The sequence below is a fragment of the Leptonotus elevatus genome, chromosome 19, assembly GCF_054856555.1.
Source record: "Leptonotus elevatus isolate MCC_2025b chromosome 19, RoL_Lele_1.0, whole genome shotgun sequence".
NCBI lineage: Eukaryota > Metazoa > Chordata > Actinopteri > Syngnathiformes > Syngnathidae > Leptonotus > Leptonotus elevatus.
In genome coordinates, this window is record NC_141257.1 from 8,471,082 (window position 1) to 8,496,274 (window position 25,193).

Genomic DNA, 25,193 nt, shown 5'->3' on the forward strand with positions numbered 1-25,193 from the left:
TTTTCCAAAGGGCTTTCGGTTTTTTTGGCGGGGGGTTGAGAACCCTAAATATGGTCCAGTCTGCCCATGAGTTCGTACAAATCAGACCGCTGAGCTAAAGTCGCGCAAAATGTGGAATTACAAACTGATGTAAGTACGGTAACACTAATTCATAATCAAATTAATGTGGTCTTTAGTTCATTTATTTTTTATAGTTTTGCCTCATTTCTTCCTTTATACATTTTAACAATGGAAACAAAAAAAAACTAATATTTTTTTGTAAAAACAAATTGATGCTCTTTATTTTGATACCCACATTTTTTGTTTGTCATTCCCACCATTTCCTCAAACACCGCTCGCATTTAAAAACATGCGCTGCAGGGATCCCCACATTTCCTGTAACAAGAGATTTAGTTCGATGACTGTACACGCAGTCAACCGCAAACTTTTTACGCCGACAAAGAGAAAGCAAAGCCGCTTTTAGGCGCATTGTCATTTCTTCCCGCTGTCTTCCGCCCAAAACCTGACGGACTTTAAAAGGAGTGAAGCCTACGGTCCAGCGACTACGAATGAGCCCGGAGGACAAACAGGCAGTGAGTTAATTATTCAAACCAGCGGGGGGGCGGAGATGCCTGGCACGCAAAGCCTATGCAAGAGTTTCCTCAGAGATGGCGCAGGGAACCTCTGCTTGGACGTTCAAGAAAAGCGAAGGTGCCCACACGTCTTGGGTGCGATGACAGAGCTGAGTCATCGTTGTGACACTTTCACCCCCGCGCTGATTTGACTCGACAGACAGGAAGTGATGACTTTTTTGCACTTTCACTATGACGGACAGTATGTGTCAAGAGAAGCTCTGTAGCACGTCATTCAGCATTTTACTAAAAGTACTTCGCAGTCTCTGCTGCCAGGAAATGCATCCTATGTACTTTTTGTTATGCGTTGTAACAACCTTGAATTTACACTCGTACGCTTCATTCAGTCCACCATATTCAGGATTAACCAGACAACTGACACGGTGCGAAGGCGGTTTGAAGGTCATGATGTGACGGGGAAATACGCAGGGTCTTGGTCCCGGTCTTGGTGGTTTATTTGGCTTTTGTTGATGCTTAACCATGGGCAAGACCAGATGCTATTCCTGGTAGCTGTTTATTGTGGATTGCACACTACAAAAACTCAAATCTAACCAAGGAGAAATATGCTTGCTCTTTGCCTGCCAAGATATTTCTTTTTACCAGACAGTTTTATGTGTAAGAGCTAGTGTTGTTGTCAAGACCACACTATTTGAAACCAAGACGATATCAAGACTAGACCGAGATAAGACCAAGACTTTTGGGAGTGGGGACTGGGACAAGACCAAGACTGTTATGTATCAAAGAAAAATCACAAAAAACGGAACAAATCGACCAGTAGTTTTTAAAATGACGTTTGCAACGAAAAATAAATAAATCTGGTATATTGTTTTTGAAGTAGTACAATGAAACTAATCTAAAATCGAGGTTATGTGGCACTCCAGGCAACACCGGGAATGCAGCACAGCATCTGCATTCTGCGTTTCTCGCTGATCGCTGTAGGTCTGGCCTGGTCTCGACTGGCCTTGATCAAAAACCTCGAGTCCGCCCTGACTGCGACCAAGACAAATCGGAGTAAAAGTGCCTTCGATTCAGAGATGAGACTCTTAAACCAAGACCGATCTCAAACTACAACACTCATGCACACGCTAACATCAGCGTAGCTCATTGCTGCATATTCCTCAATCTTCGCTTTGTCGTTTTGCTCCCGCTACTTCTTAAAATCCTTCCCTTGTCTAACGTGTCGGGATTGTTGTCGGCTCGTTCCATCCGATGCATTCAGACAAGCATTTTGGGTGCGAAAGACTCTTTTAACAGCCCTCAGCAATCCCACTCAAATGTTGTTTTTCCCGTCTCTCATGCGATTAGCATCATGAGTGGGGAACACGACGGGCTTGACAGTGTGGGAAAACAATGTTGTATGTGGGAAGGCGGGACAAAAAAGCAACATCCTCGCTTTCTCCTCTTGTGGTTTGTGTGGCTCTTTGCAAGTCCTATGTATCCCCGCTGCCTTCACCGCACAAACCCACCACTTAGGAGAAGGCCAAGGGCGGGGGTGGGAGAGGGGGGGGGGGGTGCACAAAGAGGGAAAAATATCCCCAGCCTGGTGGTGTGGTACAGCTGCTCACTGACTGTCACTTGATAAGAAGAAGAAGACGGGCATTGAAGCTAGTGAGCTAGCAGTGGGAGGAGGTAAGAAAGAAGCAGGTGTGATGGGAGATGGAGGGCGGCTGAACAGATGTTTGCGTGGAAGGGAGTGGAGTTGGCGAGAAGGATCCAAAATAACAGACGTGGCGGGTGGTAACGCTCGGGCTGCTCTTCCGCTGGTGCGCAGACACCGACGCTTAACCCGTCTCCAGTCTGCACAGCGGACTCATTAAATTATTCCCGCTGGGCCCGGTTGGAGTTCATGTTTGCGCCGGATCCTCCTTAGTCAGAAAATTACCCCAAAAGCTTTATGGCAGTTGTACTTTCGGAGGGTCGCAGTCATGGTGTCGCCTCAAGCAGGGATTCGTAGATGGCAGCGTTGTATCGCTCTGGGTTGGAGAAGAACATGAATAGTCGGCTTGTCAATCTGTTATGATGGCGAGAAATGCTAACACGTTGGAAGTGGGACACATTTGGGCACTTTTTTCCCCACAAAAAAAAAAGGAGTTTTATCAGTATTTTAGTAAGAAACTAGTGTTTTAGTGAAACCAATCCTAGGTGTTCCTAACTTCCTACTAAAGACTGGAACTCAAACAACTCCAGTCCAGTAGTCATCGGTAACTACAGCTTTGAATGCTAATGTATTGCGAATGCTAATGCTCAAATGTCTGACAACAAAGCAACAATATCCCGAAAAAAAAAAAACTGATAAAAAATCGTAGCCAGCTAAAGTTTGGATATTTAATTCCTGGTGGAGCTCCTTCTTTGTCTGGTAATTTCCTTCCTGGTTAGCTTTCCACTCGGAGGAATGTGAGTTTGGACCCGCCGTCTGTGCATAAACAACACGTAAGCCAACACCATTGTCAACACGTTTCACACCTCTATTGATTCGGCCGGCCGTCCTCCCACTCGCGCCGTCAACGGCGAATGAAAGGGAGGCCAGAGATTAAGATTGATTTATTATTTTTCTCGGGAAACATTTTTCTACAGGGGAGGGGCCGCCCCCGCCGCAGCATCGTGATTGATCGCTCCTGCCGACCTTTTTGTTGACAAGCGTACACAGGCACAAATTTTTGACAGTGAACTCGTTCTTCCTGTTCAAGCGTACGTCAGATTTTATTATATTATTTTGCATCATTCAAGTTGAGGTGCCCTGACTTTAAAGAATCACAATTTCACGACCAAAAGCTTTTTGGCGTTAGACACACACGAAAAATGTTAGCTTTATGGACTCCAGCTTGGGCACAGATCACCAAACTTTTTGAAACTGAGGGCTACATTTTGGGTAGCCAAGGGCTCCCAGTTTGATACACACTGCTGAAGTAACTAATGTGCTCAAATTACCTTTAATAATGTTATGTTTGTATTAATAATTATAATTATTGATATGGAGTCAATGATTAGTTATTTCAACCAATAATTAGTAAAAGGATAAATATCAATATGCAACACTTTATTACTGCAAATCTCTATTTTTGGGACAGGGCTGCAGGCTACTCATGTGGTCCTTGGGGGGCTAACTGGCGCCCGCAGGCACCGCGTTGGTGACCCCTGCTTTAGAGTCTTGAATGAACCTGAGAAGAATATTTTGGGAATGTGGGAGGAAGCTGAAGTACCCAGACAAAACCCACCCTAGTAGAACATAGCCCAGATTCGAACCCTGAACCTCAGATGTGTGAGGCAGTCGTTCTAACCACTCGCTTACTGTGCTTCCCTGAGAGGAAGTCAACCTTTGTTCTTTCTGGCTCGACTTTATTATTTATCAGCCGCTAAGAAAACGCAACATTGTCAAAGACAGTGGAACCTCGATACGCCATCGGTTTTCCGGCACCGCAATTATCAGCAAGTGCCATAGTTGAACTTTTTAAGAATTTCTGCCATCAAAGTGACCCCGATGACTTGAGTCAGATATTTTTCTCCGCCCTCCCCTCCTGCGTCGACTGTGGCTCCGCGGGAATTTTTTATGACTGCCGCGTCGCCGCCAACACTGTTCTGAGTCAGCTAAATGTTTTCTTCTTTGCTGTCAGCCGGCCGGCCCTTCTTAAAACATTGTTGCGGTCGCTCCAGACGTGAGGCGAGGAAACCCCTGGAGGTATTTCCCAGACTGGCGGATTCTGTCGGGCCGCTGTGATGTCAGGGGAACAAAAGCGGGCTTCGGTTCAAGTGCGTCGTTGGCTGTTATTATTAGCCTGCGAGTGTTGTCATGACTCAGCGGATCCGAGCCGCAGCCGAATGACAAAGAAAGGATTTCCGCTGATTTTTGCACATTAGCTGGATATGAAAACGGTACTTGTGGTTCAGACGGCTTAAGATTCTCGTAGCGGATCTAAACAACTGTCAGTCTTTTTACGAGGCACGCCGCAAGAGCTTAATTTCTCATCACGTGAGAAGTCGCTGCAACCTGACACCCCGGCAAGCGCTTCTGAGTCAGGCAGGCGTCCTCACAGTCTCCGCTTGTTAGTCGAAATGACTTCATACCTCCAAGACCGGATAAGATTAACAATGATTTAATATTCGTGCAAGAAAGAACAGCAAACAGCTAAAGCGGCTTACACAGTGGTTGTTCCAAGAACACTTTACTGAGCTTCTCTTTTACACCCTCGTCATCCTCTGGTTTCATCAGACAAGAAACATCCACCCCAAACACAAACATACTAAACAGTGTAGGTGTTTTTGTTTTTTTTATTTAAAGTGAATCCTTTAAAATGTGCGTTTGTGGAACGTATCAGAGCGCGGCTTCTTCTTGACTGCAGCCTTCCAGATTTCATAAAGAACCAATTTGGCCGCAGTCGTTACGAAGGCCCAATAAAATCGGGTCCATAAATCCAGCGGGGGCTTTAACGCCGTACAAAAGGTTTTTACAATGACGCCCAGACGGCTTCGAGTTTACGCGGCGAGTCGCCGGCGCTCCGCAGGTGAAGGCGTCCACTCGTTCTTCAGCCTCATTGGCTGTCGGTCAAACGAAAGGTCGCAAGGTTTGTTTACGCTCGGTGTCGGCAGATCCGACACCTGAGGATGTTCACCCCTGAGGAATTTACAACTTTCTCCTTTGTCCAAGAAGGATTTAGTACACCAGTGCTACAGTTTTGTGTCTTTTTGTGAGTTTTTACGCCTCGTGCATGCTCCGTCTTGTTGGCAGCACATTGATTGGCCGCAAATCAAGACTTGCGAGGCCACCGGAGCCAGAATGCTCGGCCCTACGTTTTCATCCCTGTCAACGCGGATCATCCCGTCGTCTGCTCGGCATTTTTTGTAGCATGTTTGTGGATCCGTTCTTTTCCCAAACCTGTAATCTAGAATGTAGAAACTACTGCTAGTCGGTTAGTCATAAGACCGTAAAGAAAACTGTTGCGATAATTATAACCTTACCACTGTTTTGTTTATTTTACATGAGCGCAATCCAAGAAAACCTGGAGTATAATCACTGCATATTCTGGTGCAGAGTTTCAGTTTGCTATCGTTTGACTTACTGTCTCACTTTCGGTTCAAAATGTCAATTAGTCAAGGCACCGGAGCCCTAACAGTAGACACAACGATACTTTATTCACACAATTAGATGTGTCAGATATTGATTTTTGTTCTGAACTCATTTGCTCCCAAAAACGTATTTATCCTTTATTTATATATATATATATATATATATATCTATCTATATATATATATATATATATATATATATATATATCTATATATATTATATGTTTTTTTTATGCTAGAGCATACAGAAAACTTTGAGGCAGCCTCTTGCCTGAAGAAGTCGCTTAAATCAATGGTAGTTATTACAAAAAACAGCCAGCAGGTGGCAGCAGAGTATAAGAGATCAACCAGGGCCATGATGCAAAAAGCTCTTTCCCCTTCTGGATATTCACAGATTTGTGACTAATGATGAAACTTAGCTACATTATAATGCTTAGCTACATTATAATGCTAATTCAAAACGGAAATAGATACAAATATACTTTTTTTTTCTGACGAAAGAAGAGACTCTAATCTTTCTTTTGGCAGGTTCCATGTTTTTATAGCAATAGAGCACAATATTTTGTATGCCTTGCAAAATCTGTCAAAATCCAGTAAAGCACCCAGGAGCGAAGGGGGGTTGCTTCAGTGAAACTGGCTGGGATTGAAAGAGGTAACAAGAACTTTTTTGTGCGTTGTGTTAAACTTCACACCCCCTGTCCCGTCCTCATGTTGTTTTACATAGGCGGCCGATCTCCCACGACTAACCTGGTCCCGCCATTACTTAGCCAAATTCCGCGTTATTATAATTATTTTACAACAGGCAGCTAGGGGGTGCGTCGGTGCGCCATTGGACGTCAGGCAGGTTACTGAATAGCTAAGGGGTCCTATAAAGGGGAAGTATTGAGTCTGTTGGCTGTGCGCGGTAGTATTCGGGGAACTTACGAGTTCTGACGAGCGGAAAATAAAATTGTGGTGACAAAATGTAATTAAGGAAGACAAAAGTGTGGTTAAAATAACGTTGACAGATTGACGATTACAGTTTTGGTTCCGCCTGAAATACTGATGACTAAGAATGCTGGATGATCAAAATGTATCCATGGCAATTTATAGAGAACCCAGTAAAAGTTGACAAAATTCGTTTTGTCTATCAGAGCAACACAAGTCACTGGACGCTGCGAGAAAGTCAAAAGTTTGTTCTCATTTTTTTCTTTCCTTCTTTTTTTCATTCCGATGGAAAATTACGCCGCTGGCGCTACCCGCGTCCGACAAGTACGCTTCTGACCTGAGCAACAATCTGCCGTCCGCTCCCGGCGGACATAAATAGACACAACCTTGTACACGCACACACATGCACACTCCGTAGCAGTATCTCACTCTCGGTAATGCACTATCGACCTTGTGTGCTCTGCAGACCTTGGGCTCTCCTGTGGCCTCACCCTGCTAAGTACACACACACACATGCGCGCGCACACACACGCTGCGTCCACGCTGACCTTTCCATCTTCTCGCAACGAGACTTGATTTCCAATTGGGAGTTTGCGTGGCGCTGAACCTCACCCTTCTATCCGCTCTCCATCCGTCCTCGACTCCGCGCTAATGTGATTAGCTTCCTGCGCCTGCTGATTCCACCCCCCCCCCCCCTCTTTCCTCCCCCCATGTTCTTGTATTCAACATTGTCTGAGATAATTCAACGCCGTGGGCTTCTCCCCCCCCCACCCCAGATTCTGTAACCCACTTCATCAATTCCGCTCACCGCGGTGAACCGTCTGCTCGTATTCTTAATCTAATCTCACTCATGCCGGATTCTTTTCCTTTCTTCCTTCCGCTGAGGAACCATTCTTGCAATCTGAAACTGCGATATCGTAGCATGGCATGAATTTTGAGTTTTGTCCTGTTCTGGTGAGCTGCTTCTCTCGCCGCATTTGAAGTAGAAAAGCCACTTTTGAGCATTGTTTTATAGCACACGAATCCGTTAAGAAACCAAATTTCACCAAATTTGGGATGTTCAGTGCCACTTTTTTCACACACACCATGAGTACTCAACTTTTCCAATAAAGCCCCAATGGCAGATAGCATTTTTAATGTCCAAAGTCAACCTTTTAAAAAATATATAAATTAATGTTCTTCTCCTTTGTTAAACACTTAAAGCATGTGGAAAGTCGCATTTATGTTTGTTTGATTTCATGTCCTTGAGAACTCGTGAATCCTTCCCCCCCCCCCCCCCCCCAAAGCATGGCAGCAGCATCGCTTTGATAGGATAAAGGCGGATTTCCAGCTCTTCTCTTTTATTTTTTATTTTTTTTGGCCTGGATATCTTCTCCCATATGTTTCCACGCTCTTATCGAGGAGCGTTTACGGTGACCTCACTTGGCAGCCCCCCCCCCACTCGACGGCGACTTGGCGCCAGACGCAGCCGGTCGGACTGGACGTGCATTAAGGACCATTTCCTCGCACGACAGGAAATCACCCGACGCCAGGGGAGGGTTCTGTATCGATTTATGGCAATAATAATAATAAAAGAAATAAAAGTCTATCAGGGCCGACTACTGCTGGGACTGGCAATAATAATAATGACGACGATGATGATGATGAGGAGATGCAAATGTGAAATTGTTGCATTATGGGTAATCTCCCGGTAGCCTATAGCGCCGAGACTGAGCTTCACCAACAAAGAAACTTTCAAGTCGACTTTTCAACTCGAGTCCCTTTTCACACGCCCCATCAAATCATATCAGTAACCGTGACAGTCCGGTTGAGCAATCCGAAGATGGCATATCGAGGAAAGGAGAGCATGATTGCATCCCATGATTGTCACATTTTTTTCTCCTCTTTAAGCGGCAGCACATTGATTACAAGTGGCAATTCCTCCATTCCTCAGCGCACCCGCTTTTTTTGCATTTTACTTGGAGGAGGAGGAATAAAAAAAAAAAAAAAGAAGTGTGTTTTCACGCCACACTAACACAAGAGCGCGCTTGTGCGAGAACAGATCGGTCGTCCTAAATCAATTAAACGGCCCCTTTTTATGAGGGGTCTATAAATGGCGTTGAGAAAATAAAAAAACAGCTGTAATGAAACACCTCACGTGTTCTTTCCGGGAAAGGTGCGCATGGAAGTGAAGGGCTGCGTCTGTGTTTTATTTTTTTGTGCCGCTTTGGCTCGGGGGGAGTCAATTTAGATTTTATTATTATTTTTATTATTGAGACATTTATTAAGACACTGTTGTCATTTTTGTTGCATTTATAAAAACGCATAAATGCGACGTGTGTATTCATCGTTTCGTGATATTTTGGCATAATATCATCACGTAAATAAGTCATGCAATTGTGGTATCGTGATACGGTTGGTATTCGGGCTACATGATATCGGGAAAAATAAAGCAGATATTGCCATGTCAATATTATTCCGGTATTTAATATGTACCTAAAGAAATTACATTTTATTATCTGGTGAAGGAATACATCAATGTTGTGCAGACCTAGTTGGTGTAATTTCCAAAGCATTGGGGTGTTATCGTATTGTGATTTCATGTCAGTAACATGGCTATCGTGATACAGTGAACAAAAATGTCATTCTTATCGCAGAAAGTATCATTAACAAAATACCGCAAATGTATCATATTTCTTACAACACAATACTGTATAAATATTACGAAGCATGCTGTATCAGGATATTGTTTGTAAAATACAATGGATTTATTAAAATGATGTAGATATTGTTTTTTAGTATTTGTTTTGGGATTGCTGCATTGGGAGACTACTGATATCACTTGCAAAATGTTGCCATTTTGTCTTGAGTTTTCATCAGTTCAATACATATCGTGATGTATTAATTTGTAGATGTTTTTTTTTTTCAAGCATAATGCAATCACTGTATCATGATATGCTTGATATCGTCATAATAATTCAACAATAATGTAGTGTTTTTCCTTCAGTTACATGAATGTCATGCAATATTGCACATGACTTTAATTCCAATATATCAATTTATTGATTAATGACTGTATCGTGATACCACTACTGGTATCGTTGAAAAAAATATCAAATTAGTATGTTATGACTTTTCTTCACTTTCTTCGATGTCTTCAATTATGATACAATTGCTTTGTAACTTTGAAAGGGTTACCTAAAATGTATACCAAAATATGTCTGAACTGTTCAGTGTGCCTTTAAAAAAAAAGAAAAAAGTTGCCGTCTTTTATGTATGTATTTTTTCCGCTTGTATCCTCTTTGTTATGAGACATCGGGAGTTTTTGCATCTGGACTCAGCGTCAAATGACTGCCTGCCTCTCTCGGGAGTGTGAGAGCGGGGGACAAAGTGATTTAAGTGCCACAAATCCAGATTAGCACACGCAGTAAGTAGCATTTGGCCGTCAGGTCGCAGATGAATGAAACAAACGGACGCCAGCCGACTTCCCGACCTGTCATCGCCTCTGTGGAAATGTTTCAAAATATTTTGCTTCCACTAGCACAGGAGGTGAGGGTCGCTAACGTATTAGCTTAGCAACAGAGGAGTAAGTAGCGCACTACACGTGTGATAAACAAGTGTCACAACCATTTGGGTATCAAGCTGTAAATAGCTTTTCATCTACAATGTGTTGTTTGTTTGCTTAATGGGCAAGGCAGCTGTTCACGCCGTATCATGATACGGTTGCTGTTACTTGAGTTTTCTTCAGGATTCTAGATCAATCATACATGATTTGCATAGTACTCCATTCATCAGAAAATAAAGATTTATTTGCTGTATCGTGATATCACAAGTATTGTTGGCTAAGTATCACATTGGTGTTGAGAGTTTTTGAAAGTAAAAAAAAACTCAATTATATTAATACATCAATGGTGTAGATATTTTGATGTGTGGTACCATATTTTTCGTAAAATATTCTGATATTGGATTGTTTGTGATATTTTTTTTGGGGGTTACTTGGAATTGGTGATTGTTAATTACTTTCTACCAATGCAGTATCGTGATACCACTGATATTATTGATGAAGTATTGCAATATTGGATAAAAAAAAATTCCAGTTAGAAGGATGCCGTAAAGAATCATTTATGTTTTCTACCAACGTATTGAATATGACTCAATTGCTTTATCGTGATACCACCGATGTGGCACTTGTGAGCCATATTAAGTTCTATGGTTATGGTCACTGTTTTAAAAGGTTATGGTCGCTCTTCTTATGGCTCTTGCACAGTTCTAGTCATTCTTTGTAGTTCTTATATGCTTCTCCTTTTCCTGTTTTGTGGTTATCACTCCTCTTTCTTTTATGGTTATCATCACACATTTGCGTGTTGCTCATTCATCTTCCCTCTATGGAGAGGCTTGACTGTACGTGTGTGTTTTTATTCAAGCCATCCTAAATATGCGTCCAATTTGCATATCGTGCCCCTCGCTGCTCCCGGCCCGCCGCCGCCACCGCCGCCGCCTTAAACCCATCTCGCCTGGGATGTGCGCGGCATTAAACAGACAGTGATTGATCCGCCGTGCGATTGTTTATTTTGCCGCGTCGGGCGGTGATGGATGAAGATTGGCGCGTATCGCCGACGTGCGTGCGGGTGTTTGCTTCGGGACGATCTTCCATCCGAAAGTTCCTCTGTCGCCAAACGCCACTGAAAGATGACCCCACCCACACCCTCCTCCGCACTTTGTCATTGAAAGAGGGCCCCAACCTCTTATGTGGCTGGATTTGGAGTGGGCGGCGTTTAGAGGTCTGCCGGATGCCCGGGAGGCTGCAGGGGATAACAAATCGCAACGTTTGATTGGCAGGTCCCTTTGAGAGCAAGAGTGGCTTGTAAGGTCATCTTTGACCCCGGCTGGCCACCTGCTTGCCCCTGACCCAGGAAGCCGGGCTCGGGTCATCTGGACCACCCTTTGCAAATTTAGCTTTTTATATAAGTCAAACCAAGTGAAGCAGATGAAATTTGCTAAAATCGTCGCTGATGACTCAAAATGATTCGACATATTGCATCGTCTCACCGCAGCTTGTTTTCTTACCAGATCAATTTCCGTTTGTAAAACCAGAACCGAAAAAAATAGCCCAGACGCCAAAAGTTGCTAATACCCGCTCATACGCCAGTTTGACAGTTAAGCTGCATTATAAACGCCAATAAAAAAACATTCAATTATATTTGTTGATACCCGCAAAAAGCCCGGAGTTGCTCAGCTTTACTAAATCAGTTTTTAACGCGGCAAAGCGTTTGTTCCCGCAACCAGCAAAGTTCTCACTGGCGATAACTTTGCGATGTTGCCGTGAACTCCCACAAGGCTTCGTTTCTCCAGCGAGCGGCGAGAGCTTTGTGCCAGTTCGTGTGGCGGCGGCGGTGGAGCTGCGGGGGCCTCCACACCGACCGGCGTAATCACTGAATAGCTTGCCGAGACCATGTAAGGTCAACGCTCTCCGGCGGACACAAAGAAGCAATTCACAACACACACACACACACACACACACTCTCACTAAAGGCAGCTGACAACATACAAGCGATAGTGAGAATCATTATGAGGATTGGCGCACTTCGTACCAGAAGCTGCAATGGGATATTAGACCCCCCCACACACACACTTTGCTATCTTGCAGTATTGAAATACAAATGAGTTTGACTTACAAGTGCCCCAATTTATATGTTTCTTTTAGTTATATGGCCTCACTGGGTCAATTTTAGTTTTAGTTTCTCCAAACATAGCCACTGAGCATAATTGCACAATTATTTTTTAACTTACTAATGTCAATCAAAATACTAGTGCTGTCACTTTAGAATATTTTTAGAATCGATTAATCTATCCATTATTCAATCCATTAATCGGATTCATTTTAATTTTGCATTTAAGTGTATAAAAAACATTTTCCCCTCATGATTACTGTTTGTGAACCAGTCATTGGTGGTTATTTCGTACTTTTTGTACTGTTACTGGTTCGGACACGTAAAAACGGATGTTTGCAAATTTCTCATTAGTAATCAGTGTTCTTCTATCAAGGGCTACAAAAATCAGTAACTAATTACTTTTGATATGCTGAACCAAACGATAGTAAAATAGTTTATAAATATGTTTATTAATACTTTGTCCTTCACTTACAAAAACATATTTATACTGTTTTTAATGTTTGGTTTTTTTATGTTTATTTAATTTTATGCCAGAGCATACAGAAGGCTTTGACTTGAAGCGGTTGCTTAAAGCAATGCTAGTTATTGCAAAAAACGGCCAGCAGGTGGCAGTGTATAAAAGATCAGCCAGGGTCATGTTGCAACAAGCTCTTTTTGACAGTGTTTTCACCAGGACTGTGAATAATGATGAAAATTAGCTATATTCTAATGCTAATTGCTGCAGAATGGAAACGGATACAAATGATGAAAGAAGAGACGCTAATCTTTCTTTTGGTAGGTTCCATTATTTTTATAGCAATAGAACAAAATCCATTAAAACCGCCGTGAGCGAAGGGGGTTGCTTGTTGCTAATGAAAATAGCTGGAAGTGAATTAGTTAATTTGATAATCGATTACTTGTCGATTAGTTGATACATTTTGACAGTTCTTCAAAATACTATTATAGTGTATGCAACAAAACATATAGCCATAACTCGGACCTAGCAGAATTTTTTTTTCAGGCTGATTCCGACATTTGGCAGATTAAATTCTGATAACCGATAACTAAAAAAATATCTAATGAATAAAATAATGTTGTTTTTGGTCCCTTACTTACAACAATAAAAAATTAATTAGTCTCAACATTTGACTGTTTTACAATACTTTGACCTTTTAAACAAATTGACAAAAACCGCAGTTTGAATGTCATCATCATTATGTGTTAAAAACTGAGCAAAGCATCAACCAATATTAAAACAGCTAATATCGACCGATTAATAAGTCAGGCTCTAGTAATAATGAACAAATTAATTGCGGCTCCTTTTGGTGTGCACGACTTGGCCACCAGGTGGCAGTACAATACAGTCATGCTGACACAAATGAAGACGAGTTTCAAAACTACTGTGAGAGATGCCGTAATCTGCAGTGTTATTTGTTTCTATTGGTCAAGTGGATGACGACTATGGGCAGGGTGCATGAGACAGACCCTCCCCCTCAAAACAGGGAAGCTTCAAAACTGTGGCGTAATTCTCGATGCCAGGGGAATTTAGCCAGAAACGCATCAAGACACCTGGAAACTTTTTTTTGTCCGATTGTTCCCACCCTGAGCCGAACCCGAATCCAGATGTAAACCTCAAGTCAGTGGGGCCATCCCAAGCAAAGAGGCCCCCAGGCGTGGCGGCGAGCTGCCTTCCATGCTAACAGCGTCGCTTCTTTCGCGTCTGCTAGCCCACAGGCACTTCCTGTCAAGACGCGAGGCTAACGAGGTTGCGCTCGTTTCCTGCTTCGGCCTTCCTGTCAGCCTGCCCAAAATGATATTCTGTGCGGGCCTTGACATTTCGCAGTCTGGGACTGAATTCTGGAGTTGCGCTTCTCAAGTTTGTGATGTTTTAATCGGAGCTGTCGTTTGCGATTCTCAGGCAGTTTTTTTCAGAGACTTGGAATTTTTTTTGCGAATGAGGGTTTGTGATATACTTGACCCAAAAAGATATTTGTCATTTTGATTCATTTAGTGTAGTGTTTATTTGTTTTGCTAGCTTTTGGATCCTCTTTCTGTGGGACTTGATGTTTCTTGCTCATGTGTATTTCTAAGTGGTTGACATTGTAAGTCGCAATGTTTGAAACAGACTTCTTATACTCCTTTTCATTATTTTGCTGGCGTTCTCATGCTATTTCTGACTAGAATTGGAAATTTCTCACAAATATGTGAATGCACGATTGCTGTATGTTGCGATGTTTGTTTTGTTAGCTTTCTCATTTTGTTTGTTTTCTTTCGACCATTTGCTTGCGTTTGTTTCTACATTTGACACATTTTCTTATCCGCCGCCTTTTTGGTCCCATCTGCAAGAGAACGTTGCGGCGACGTCAACGGGAGTGAAATAACGGCTAACGACGGACGTGGTCATGTGGTCCGCACGTGTCGGCGGGGACGGCAAAAGCAGGAAGGAAGCGCTTAATAGCTCAGAAGAAGCCAGACGTTTGTTACATTTCCTCCTCTTCCTTTTACTCGTCTCTCTCTCTCTCTCTCTCCTTTTTTTGTCATCTCACCTACAAGTGGAAAAGTGCTAGCGGAACACGTTTGAATTGTTTTTTTTTTGGGAAGAGTGCATCGTGGTTGGCGCGCGGCCCACATTCCCGCGCCATGACATCCGCAACAGTCAGAGGAAGCGGTGCAGCGCTAGGCTATTTTTAGCCCAGACGGGTTGCGTATTCACACACACACACGAGGAAATGTTACATTAGTGTCGCTTGTGCCAGTCATTAAAGGGAAAACACAAATATTAGACAGTCATCAAAAAGCAACATTGGAAAGTCGGTGAAGGGGAACATACATATCAGAAAGTCAACACTTTTCATATATAAAGAGGACAAAAATAAATATCAGAAAATCATCATGCATACAAAGGAACATCATTTGAGAAAGATACATGGAGACCATCAAGTTTGAAAAGTCTTCACTTTTCGTACATAAGGAGAACATAAATATCAGAAAGTTGCCAGTTTCACCACTTAAGGACGAATTATTGGAAAGGTTGTCCGTTTTCAAACCCAAAAATCTTTAGATTTCTCCATAGCTTCACAGATGAACATAAACATCAGAAAGTTATCAGTGAAATGGGGTTATTTTGGACCCGACAGTTTTTAGGGTGTATTTGAGGAGAACATAAATATCAGAAAGCGATCAAATGTGGAAAACTCAACGAAAACAAACGTGCAAGCCATTCTTGTTCACGCGTACAAGGTGAATATAAAATGTGTCTCATGTAGTGGCGCTCCGATCCATCAGCCACCTATCGTGATTTCCATGGACGGTACGAGAGCGGCATACGTTTATCGATGCTCTTGATTGCCAATCACAAAAACTGATCACCTGCAGCTCGTAATTTGCAGCCTGTGCGCAGTGTAACTCCCCTTTCTTTAACACTGCTGGTGTTTGTTTCTGTTTTTTGGAGTGCTATACACTTATGTGTGTGTCTGCATTTCTGTGTGTGTTGGGGGTTGACAGAGCACATTAAACACACACACACACACACCATAGGCGCGACGAGGTCCCGGTGCTCATTAGCGGGACTCCACTAGCTCCGATGGGAGCCGCTCGGGGTGTGTCGCGGCTGCCAGTTAGGCTAGCGACGCAAATGCTGCCACAAACAGGCAACAGACGCACACACACACGCGCTTGAGCGTGTGTGTGTGAGGGGCTGCTCCTTTCCTCTTTTTTACATACTAAAATTGTTTAAAAAAAAATAACACAAAAATTTAGTATTTGATGTTGAAGGATTTCATTTGCATGCTCCTTTTGCTGTTTTAGAATGGCAAATTATATATGTATATAATAAACCATTTTTATTGACAAAAGGTACAAGCAGTTATACCAATAAATCATCTTTTTTTTTTTACCCCAAAAAACTCAAATTGAATCACCCGCCCTCTGAAAAACCGTCACCCTAGAACAAAAAAATACGTTGTATTTTAAATAATGACTTTTCTAACATTTAAAAAAAATCTATATTTTAATTCAAATAAAATAATAAATTCCCTCTTTTCACACAGAGCTCCTGCTAAAGTGTTGCTTTTCACGCACAACCCAGCAAATTTGGGCTGATTGCGACAATCACGTGAGCTTGGTGGGCATCCCGCCTCCGTTATGACTCAGATTCAACCTTTGTTTTAAAATGCCGCCGTCCCACATGCCGTATATCCGGAGCGAGACATTTGAGGGGAGGAATGCAGAAACAAAAGCAGCGTTTGTACAGACGGGATCTGGTGAAGCATATCCGCCTTCAACTCCATCAAACGTCGACACACCCGCCTTTGAATTACGACGACACCCCCCAAGAGTGTAAAGTTCAAAACGCTAACTAGTTTTTGTGCGACGCAAACGCACAACTTGTCAATATTGGCACAACCTTTTCAAACAGTTGAAAAGAATGAAAGTGAGTGAATGAGGTCAAAACAGGATTGGAGGGGGATTTTATTTTTTTTGCAAATGCTAATCACGTCGTTGACGACAAACCTGATTGTCAACAAAAACAAAATACGATCCAATAATACAAGGCTTTTATCGTCAGCACCGATCGGCATTTTTTATTTTATTATTGCAAAATGTAACACATTTTCTAAGTATATCGATAATTGAATTGAATAATGTGCTTTTTTCATTGGGTAGCAACGTTTTCTACAGCTACGACTAAAAGTCCACACTGATGTATGCTTTTTGAATTTGTCTCGATAATTATGATTTAAATATGTGCAGATAACTTCAGGAAAATCTAAAAGGAATTATTACAACTATTTTAACTAAGAAACTCATTGACTGTCATGGATGTGTTGACCTTATTAAGGAAGACATGCTCTTTAATATATTATCGTAACGATTACGACTTCCTAATGTGATGTAGACAATGATTGTGAGGATATGGTTGACGTGTGCGTTTGTGTAGAGCAGCAGTATGTAAGTGTAAACAAACAGCCTGATGGGGGAAATATGTCGTGTGCGCTCGTTTGATGTCAAACTAATGACTTGAGGAAACGAGCTGGCGACAACAAAGCGCAATTAATGAATAATGCAAAGCCGAAATCGCAGGCGGCTTCGCGACGGGCGTCGTGACTCAGGCACGCGGCTGCGATGACATCACCGCGTCGAGTGCCGAGTAATCGTTGCAAGATGTCGACGTAAGGAGATATCGAACAACCCCCCCAGCCACCCCCCCCCCCCCCCATTCAACCCCCGTCTCCGGATGTCTATTTGGAAATTCTTTCAAGCTGTGATTGCAAGTGAGCGCAAAGCTGTCTGCCAAATCATGTACAGCATGAGAAACAAAATGCTTCTCTGTCCTCATCAGACTTCCTCACTTGACATGAAAAGAAACTAGTCTGCTGGCTATGAAATGAAGATTTCATCATTTTTCACTGCTGAAATCTTCTCTTTTTGGGAAAGTGCAACATCATTTGTAAATATTAGGAAATGTGATTTTTTTTTTAAATGTCGTGAAGTTGATTTGCAGTAATAAAAAAAATGCATTATCATTTTAATTAAATTTCTTTGTAATCGTTATAAATTACAATACAAACATGCTTTAAAAAAGAAGAAATATTATATTTTGATAAAATAATGAATTTTAAATGATGAAAGATTTGTAATTAATTGATTAATAGAGTTAATAGGTAAAAAAATTATAATAGAAGAATTGACTGTGAAATTTTGATTAATTCAAGTTAAGTATGAATAAAAAAACACGTAAAATGATTGTAAAAATATATTTAAATTAACAAATTAGTTAAGTCAAACAAAATCTTAATAATAAAAAATAAAATACTGAAATCAATTAATTCATGAAAAAGATAGTATGTGACATTTCCACATTGAGTTCCTCCACATATTTACTCGGTTCATAAGCATATTACGTTTCGCTTCATCTGACCATTAGCGTGGATTTTAAAAATAAGGAGCCAAAACATGTCTTGTGAAAATTAAATTGCACTAAAAAACTAGCCACCAAAGGGCGATAGAACTGCAGAAATGGAAATCTACCTGATTTTTTTTTTTTTACAGAAATGCTGCCTTTAATATCGTGACATGACGACCAACGATATTGTGGCACTTTTAGTATCGCGATATCACGATATTGCCGTTATCGTTGCATCCCTAGTTAAAAATACATGTACATTATTTAATAATACTTTCATTTTTTCATAATAAACAAAATCACCAATTAACGAGAAAATATTTTTTTCCCTGCAATATGGGACAAATACAGCAAAATGCACAAGATTGTTGACAACTCTTTATCATGTAAAAGCTGGGATTGAACAATTTCCGTTCGGCGTCTTGCTTGCCAGAGGCAGATCTGCACTGTGTTTGTTTACGAAGTACCAAATGTCGCCGTCTCAACATCTCTTCCTTTTTGCTTTGGCAGGACGACAGCGATGGGATCCCGTGGTCGGAGGAGCGGCTGATGCGCAAGGTGCTGTACTTGTCCCTCAAGGAGTTTCGCAGTGCGCAGAAACGCCAACTGGATGGACATGCCAGCGACAACCAAAACGGTAAGAACTTTTTTTTTGTCATCGTCTGTGTTTAAAACTGATTCCATGTCATATTGTAGAAGCATTTTTCGAAACTCGATGTACAAAAAATATCTCTTGATTGCACGCAGGTGGTGCTACAACTTCCCAATCCCGTTTTAGAAGCTATTCAGAAAAGGCACAATAACAAAACTAGCACAATTAAATTGAATGGTCTCAAAACATCCCGATTTTCAGTCTTGAGGTGACGTAATGCTGCGCGACTCCCGCAGAGTCAGAAGATGTTTACGCTTCTCAAGTTGAAGATTTGTTCTTAAGTTATTTTTATCACTGTGTAAAAATAAGGGATGACATGAGAACAGACCAATTGTGTTGTTGAAAATAGGAAGTTGACCATATTTGGGCATAGGAATCCCTGCACAACATCAAGGCTGTCCAAGTTATTAATTGAGTTATTAAGCTAGTGCACTTTGTGTTTATATTTTGAGCTGATCTCACAGAATCTGATGCGCCCACATTTTGTGTATGGCGTTTTCTTTTTATAGAGGCACATGATTGGCGTCAGTGCCCGTTTGCGCCTTCTTCCCGTGACGGCGACTTCCTCCGTGCCGGTTTTTTCTATTGCACATCAATACGGATCCGGTTACCACTCCGGACGGCCGTCGTATCTGTCAGCCTCTTCTTCCTCCTCGCTACGCTACGCTAACCCGCGCCCCCGCCGTCGCCTCCCTCCATTTCCCAGAGTGCCGCTGATGGAAGAGCTGGACACGGGCCAGCAAGCGAAGAAGCGCGAGCAGCTTCCCTTTAGCGCGCTCCCTCCTCCTCTTCCTCGTCCTCCCGACTGTCACTTCCTGTCTGACGTCCGTATCGGGATGCTACCTCGCGCCGAACGCTCGGCGAAGCAACTGCCGAGTGGCGTGCGCGCTTGCGCAACTAGTTTTGCTGCAATTTCACATTTGAGTCGCAGGTGAATGGTGTGGCAACGTCCGCATGTCACGGCCAATCGGAAATGCCACGTCGGATCACGTGATCTCTGGTGTCTCTGTGCTGTCACAATGAACACTCCCCAACACACACACCCACAATTCTACATGCCTGCTTTGCCTTAGGTTGTTTTCATTGTAAACAGACTACTGGAACATTCTATTTATCTGTCATCTTTCTCGATTTATCTCTCATTCTATCACTTAACTTTATCATATCCTTTTGTCTGTCTTTCCTTCTCACTACCTCTATTTATAGGTCTGTCTCACTTTGTCTCTATCCCTTGGTCACTCCAACTGCATTTCTCTCTCTCTCTCTCGCTCTCTCTCTCTCTCTCTATTACTATCCCTATTGTTATCTGTATGTCTTTCTGTATCTCCCTCGGTCTCTAGAGTAGAGCGACCATATTTTAATTTCCAACAAAAGGAGAACATTGAGCCTGGCCTCGAGATACTTAACTGATAAACTTTACTGCCATACATTAGAACCAGTTTACCGAATGGCTCCTCTGTATTGGGTAGAAATAAAAAACCTAACGATCTTTTGAAGTCTTATAAATAATGACATAATGTTCTAAATCAGGGGTGCCCAACTCGGGGATTGAAACCACGTGGCGACCACGTGTCTGGTTTGGGAGCGTAGAGCGCTGCCAGTGAGCTGAAATTCTGGGCTGCTGACGCAGCTTAGCATCTTATTTAATGCTCACGGAATTAGGCTTTACTCATGTAAAAAGGTGACCTACTTCAGAAACTACACTCTAAAAAACAGTTGGGTCAAAAATGGACCGATCCTCTACTTGGGTTGTTTTATACAAAATGACCCAATTTCTTTTACCCAAGTAAAAGATCTGACCAATATTTAGAATTCCACTAAAGGGCCCATTTCGTGACTCAAAGTTGGGTTAAATTGACCCATAAAGTGGATCAGTCCATTTTAGATGTATAATTGGGTTACTTTTGACCCAACTGTTTTTTTAGAGCGTACCCTTACCAGCCCTAAGCCACCGGTTCAGTTGACTGAAAACCTCATTTGCCATTCACCAGGCATCCGTCTTTTCATTCTCCTCATATAAAGCCCAAATAAAAGATCCCATTGTTTCCGTTTCATATTGTGCCCCCGTGTTAATTGTATGCAGGCGGCGGGGGGACGGCTTTATTGAACACCTTCTATTTTAACACTCTTGTTTACGAGGGGACTTGCATGTAAAAGTCTAACATTTGGGATGAATTGTATAGAACTTATTAGCCGGATGACTACCACATGTCGGCCCAGCTAATTGCACGTAGGCATTTGATTGCCATTAACGGCCCTCCCCTCGCTCCCAATTACGTCCGCTCCGATGCGCTCGCTCACATTTAGCTCGTCTTTATCGAAATCATAAGCAAATGACGGCACTTTTGGCTCACGTACGACATTGGTTTTAATATCTAATAGGGCCAAACGTGGCTACGCTGCTGCGCCCCTCTGGAGAATTTGAGGTAAACGTCAGAAGGCGACAAGCTCAGTTAAGCACGCATAAATCTGATTAAAATCAAGAGCTATCAGGATGCTACTTTGCGCATCAATTCACGTACCCCCCCATTTAGCCTCCATCGCCCTTGCAGCACGAGGAACTGGCACGTATGTTTCCCGCCTCCCTCCCTCCCTCCCTCCCTCGCTGTAACATTTCCAGCGTTGCCCCTCACACGGGCACTCATGTGCAACATGTCAAGCGCGTCTTGAGTGAAGCAAGAGAGGAGCTAATGAACGGGCCTCCGCTTGTTTGTTTGCCTTCTGCTGGGACGTCAGGCGTCACTCATTTCCCCTCACCGACTACAATTAATAAGCTGGGTCCTCTCGGCACAAATGTTAGCACCATGCATCCTTTTTTTTTTTGTTCTGGACCTTCAGGATCTCAATTCTTTATCCAGCACCGTTTGAATGCATCCCTCAACAATTACTTACTCAAAAGGTGTTGCAAACATTTTCAGGTGTTGATTCACGCCCCAGGCAGGATTGCAGACTCGGGAGGCTCGACAAAGCGACGGTCTTACTCATCTCCGCGCCGATTGTTGGCTTCCTGACCGCAATGACGCTCGCCCGATGACTCGGCGGCCGCATGCGAGCGCGGACTCGTTTGAGATCATATCAACAGATGTGCGTGTTCTTGGATCAAAGAAATTTCAACAGGACAATTGCCAATTTGCTTTCATCTCAGCGGCGGTGTGGTTTGAATTTTTTTGGCCAACAAAACTGGCCCATACCTCTTCCTGACACATTTTTAGAAACAAGAGTGACATAAGTAAAGGGTGGAACTGAACACACTCGAGTGCTGGTGGGCAAAAAAATGGCCCGTTTGTCAACACCTGGGTGTTCATTAGTTTTCATTATCCACAAAAGTTGACAAAACGCGTTGGCTTTTGAAGACACTCCAACTTCAAGAGACTGGTTTTGAATTCAAAATTTCTGACACCATGAAACAGTGGATTAAACTTTTATGGCGGAGCTGGACACACTAAAAAACTCTTTTGTCACGGTGACAGCCACTGTGGGATGGCACCTAGTCCAGTCCTATTGATTGGCTGTAGGAAATGTCCTGGAATGAGCATCAAATTCTGGATGTTCTCCTCTTTGTGGGATCACCAAAAGTGTCTTCACGAGACGTGTTCAGGTCTAAACTTCTGGTGGACTTTGGGCTTTGATGCCGCCTCTGAACTGAAGAGAACCTGTTGAAGCAATGGTAGTTATTTCAAAAACGGCCAGTAGGTGGCAGCAGCGTATAAGAGATCAACCAGGGCCATGTTGCAAAAAGCTCTGTTCCCCACTGTTTTAAACAAATTTGTGAATAATGATGACACTTAGCTATATTCTAATGCTAATTGCTGCAAAATGGAAAGAAATAAGAAATATTTCTTTCTTTTGGTAGCTTCCATGTTTTTTATGGCAATAGAACACAATATTTTGTGGGCCTTGCAAAATCTGTCAAATCCAGTAAAACAGCCAGGGTTGCTTCAGTGAAAATGGCTGGGAGTGAATGAGTTAAGAAAGAATTAGAATTGAATTAGTGAATTAGAGGTAACTGGACTTCTTCTTGGGTGGTCCACCTTCAATCAAAGAGACATGTCAGATCTAAACGTCAGGTGTAGCAGTTAATTGTGTAGAAAAAAACAGTTGTTCTTGGAAAAATAACACTTGATGTTCTTTCAAAGCAATTGGACGTCTACTTGGATGTTCCTACTTCAGTCCATTAGCCTTTTTTTTGTTTTGTTCTAAACATGGTCCGGGGTTATCCAACATTTGGTTTTATTTCTCACTTTTACTGGCCACCAATCAACAGACTGGGACGAGGTTCTCCACCCCAGTGGCGGGTTCCCCTGACACAGCCGTCCAATTGAACGGAAGTAAACTGGTGACACCTCAGGCAAATGGAATTCCACCTGGGGCGTGTGCAAGCATTGGAAAGGGCAAACCCGTAGCATCCGGAAAGGTGCGTGGAAAAGGCACGCTTGGCTCAGTGAGTCATCGTTTGTTTGTTGGAGATCAAATGAAGGAGCAGCCTGCCAAAGCCCAAAACCACTCGGGTGTGAGCGCCTGTCAGGCAACTTGGAGTGATCGGCAACTTGCAAACTCTTTGATGACCTCTCCGCTCGCTTGAGAAAAACCTTTTTCGACCTGCGGCGGCTCTTTGGTCTTGGCTTAGTTGCTCACCTTTTCTTCTCTGCTCTTGTTAAATCACGCCAGCTCGCTGTGAGACGGCGTGAGAACCGCTTAGCAAGTTATTAAATTCGTGATTTCATTTTTAACGCGCTTGTTTCTTGTACATTTGCTGTGACTTCTTCCTCTGGATGACTCGCCTGCTTGTGTCATTCCGCCCGAGCGGCTCGCTAAATATTTAACGAGGCTTCTTGCTCTCTGACTTTTTTGCATGTTTGTTATGCAGTGTCACATGTTGCTTCGCTTGCAGCATCGGGGATTAATCGCCAAAATAAAAGCAGAGAAATGAAAAGCAACAACTTTTGCTATCGATGTGCTTTTGACAGTATGAGTAGTTGTTCCTAAATTCTCAATGCTCCCCGAAGGCACCGTAAGACAGAGCAGGCTGGCGATTGGTGGAGAACCAGGAAGTGACAACAGAAAGAAAATGAACAGGGAAATCTGAGAAATTTATCTTTTATCCTACCTTTATCATTAAAAGAGCTTTCTTTTTTAATAAGGAAAGGAAAAATAATTTAAAAGGAAACATGAGAACAGAATAAAGGAAAATAAATCAGCTTTTTTGTTTGCTATTTACTTTTCTGTTGGTCTTGGGCAGTTACATTAGCCTGGATTTGTGCTTCACTCGAGGGAGTTCTGGGACTGCTCCGCTTTATTTATTATCTGGAAAGGCGGGGCATGCTGTACAACACTTCGAGCTGATTGGACGAGGCAGAATCGTGCGCACGTCTACCTAACTTGTTTCGACCAATCACGGCAAAGGATGAAAATGTCGTCACCAACATGCGACTGTTGTGACTAGCTGACATCATGGTGTTGAGTTTATGTTGTCGGTTTTGTAATGTTGATATGCGGACACAATTTAGCGAGAACAGAATTAATTGCAGCGTCCACGCATTTGTCCATCGGTGTCGCCATGTTAGGTTTGTTTCTTCCCACGGCTTTGGCACTTCTAGTTTTCGTCGCAGATGCATATCCCGCCCCCAAAATACAATGTCACTCTGCGATTGGTCCGAACGACCAGTGGTTCGTATCGGTGGAAATCAATGGGAGTGGTACAAGATGGATTCTCTGGAGTTTTTGAACTCACAAATACATCTTGCGAGAGCAAGGTTACAGTTACATATGACTCCCAATCTTCATAGAGGTTAATCTTCAACTTGGGTGTTTTGTAAAAAATAAAAATAAATAAATAAGGGGGCACTACTGAGCCGATTTTAAGAAATTGCACAATAACCCTCAAAATATAAATGACTAAAAAATTATTTTGTAGTTAACATATGAGAAGAAAAGAGTAAAAATTGTAATAGAATCAAATGCATTTATTTGATGTCACCCCATTTTATTTCCTTTCCTTTTCCGAAAAGAGAAAAAGCGAAGATGAAAAGGATTTTGCTAACCAACTCTGGTCTCCCCGGCCTTCTTTCAGGCTCCTTAGCCAACGGGCAGCTGAACGGCTCCGGGTCAATGGGCGGCCACAAAGATGGCGGCTCGCTGCACGCGTCGGGCCTGGATGAGGGCGGCGACTTCTGTGAGGACGGCCCGGCTAAGAAGAGGTGAGACGCTAGCCGCGTGCGCGCTTGCTGCGGCAAGTGTGTGCTTGTGTTGTTGTTTTTGTTCCACACGTTGACAGGCCATCAAAGAGGTGGTGTAAAGTGAGGGGTGGGGTCTCCGAGAGAGGGAGAGGGGGTGGGGGTGCGGTAGCAGATGTCCTTCAGTAATGAGGAGCCCATTCAGCAGCACCTGCCTCCTCCGTCACATGATAC

At 42.8% G+C, this 25,193-nt stretch overlaps 1 protein-coding gene across 5 annotated transcripts in view; it reads left to right on the forward strand.

The window, feature by feature from the left end:
- Positions 1 to 25,193, forward strand: part of jarid2b (jumonji and AT-rich interaction domain containing 2b) — a 73,699-nt gene that overhangs the window by 14,383 nt on the left and 34,123 nt on the right. For all 5 annotated transcript variants that reach the window (XR_015091116.1, XR_015091114.1, XR_015091117.1 and 2 more), the window contains exons 2-3: positions 18,645 to 18,771; positions 24,857 to 24,983. Coding sequence is in view for 1 of the 5 variants with exons in the window: in XM_086062145.1 (XP_085918271.1) it covers positions 18,645 to 18,771; positions 24,857 to 24,983 (254 nt within the window). In the remaining 4 variants the exon portion in view is untranslated. The remainder of the gene's footprint in view (positions 1 to 18,644; positions 18,772 to 24,856; positions 24,984 to 25,193) is intronic.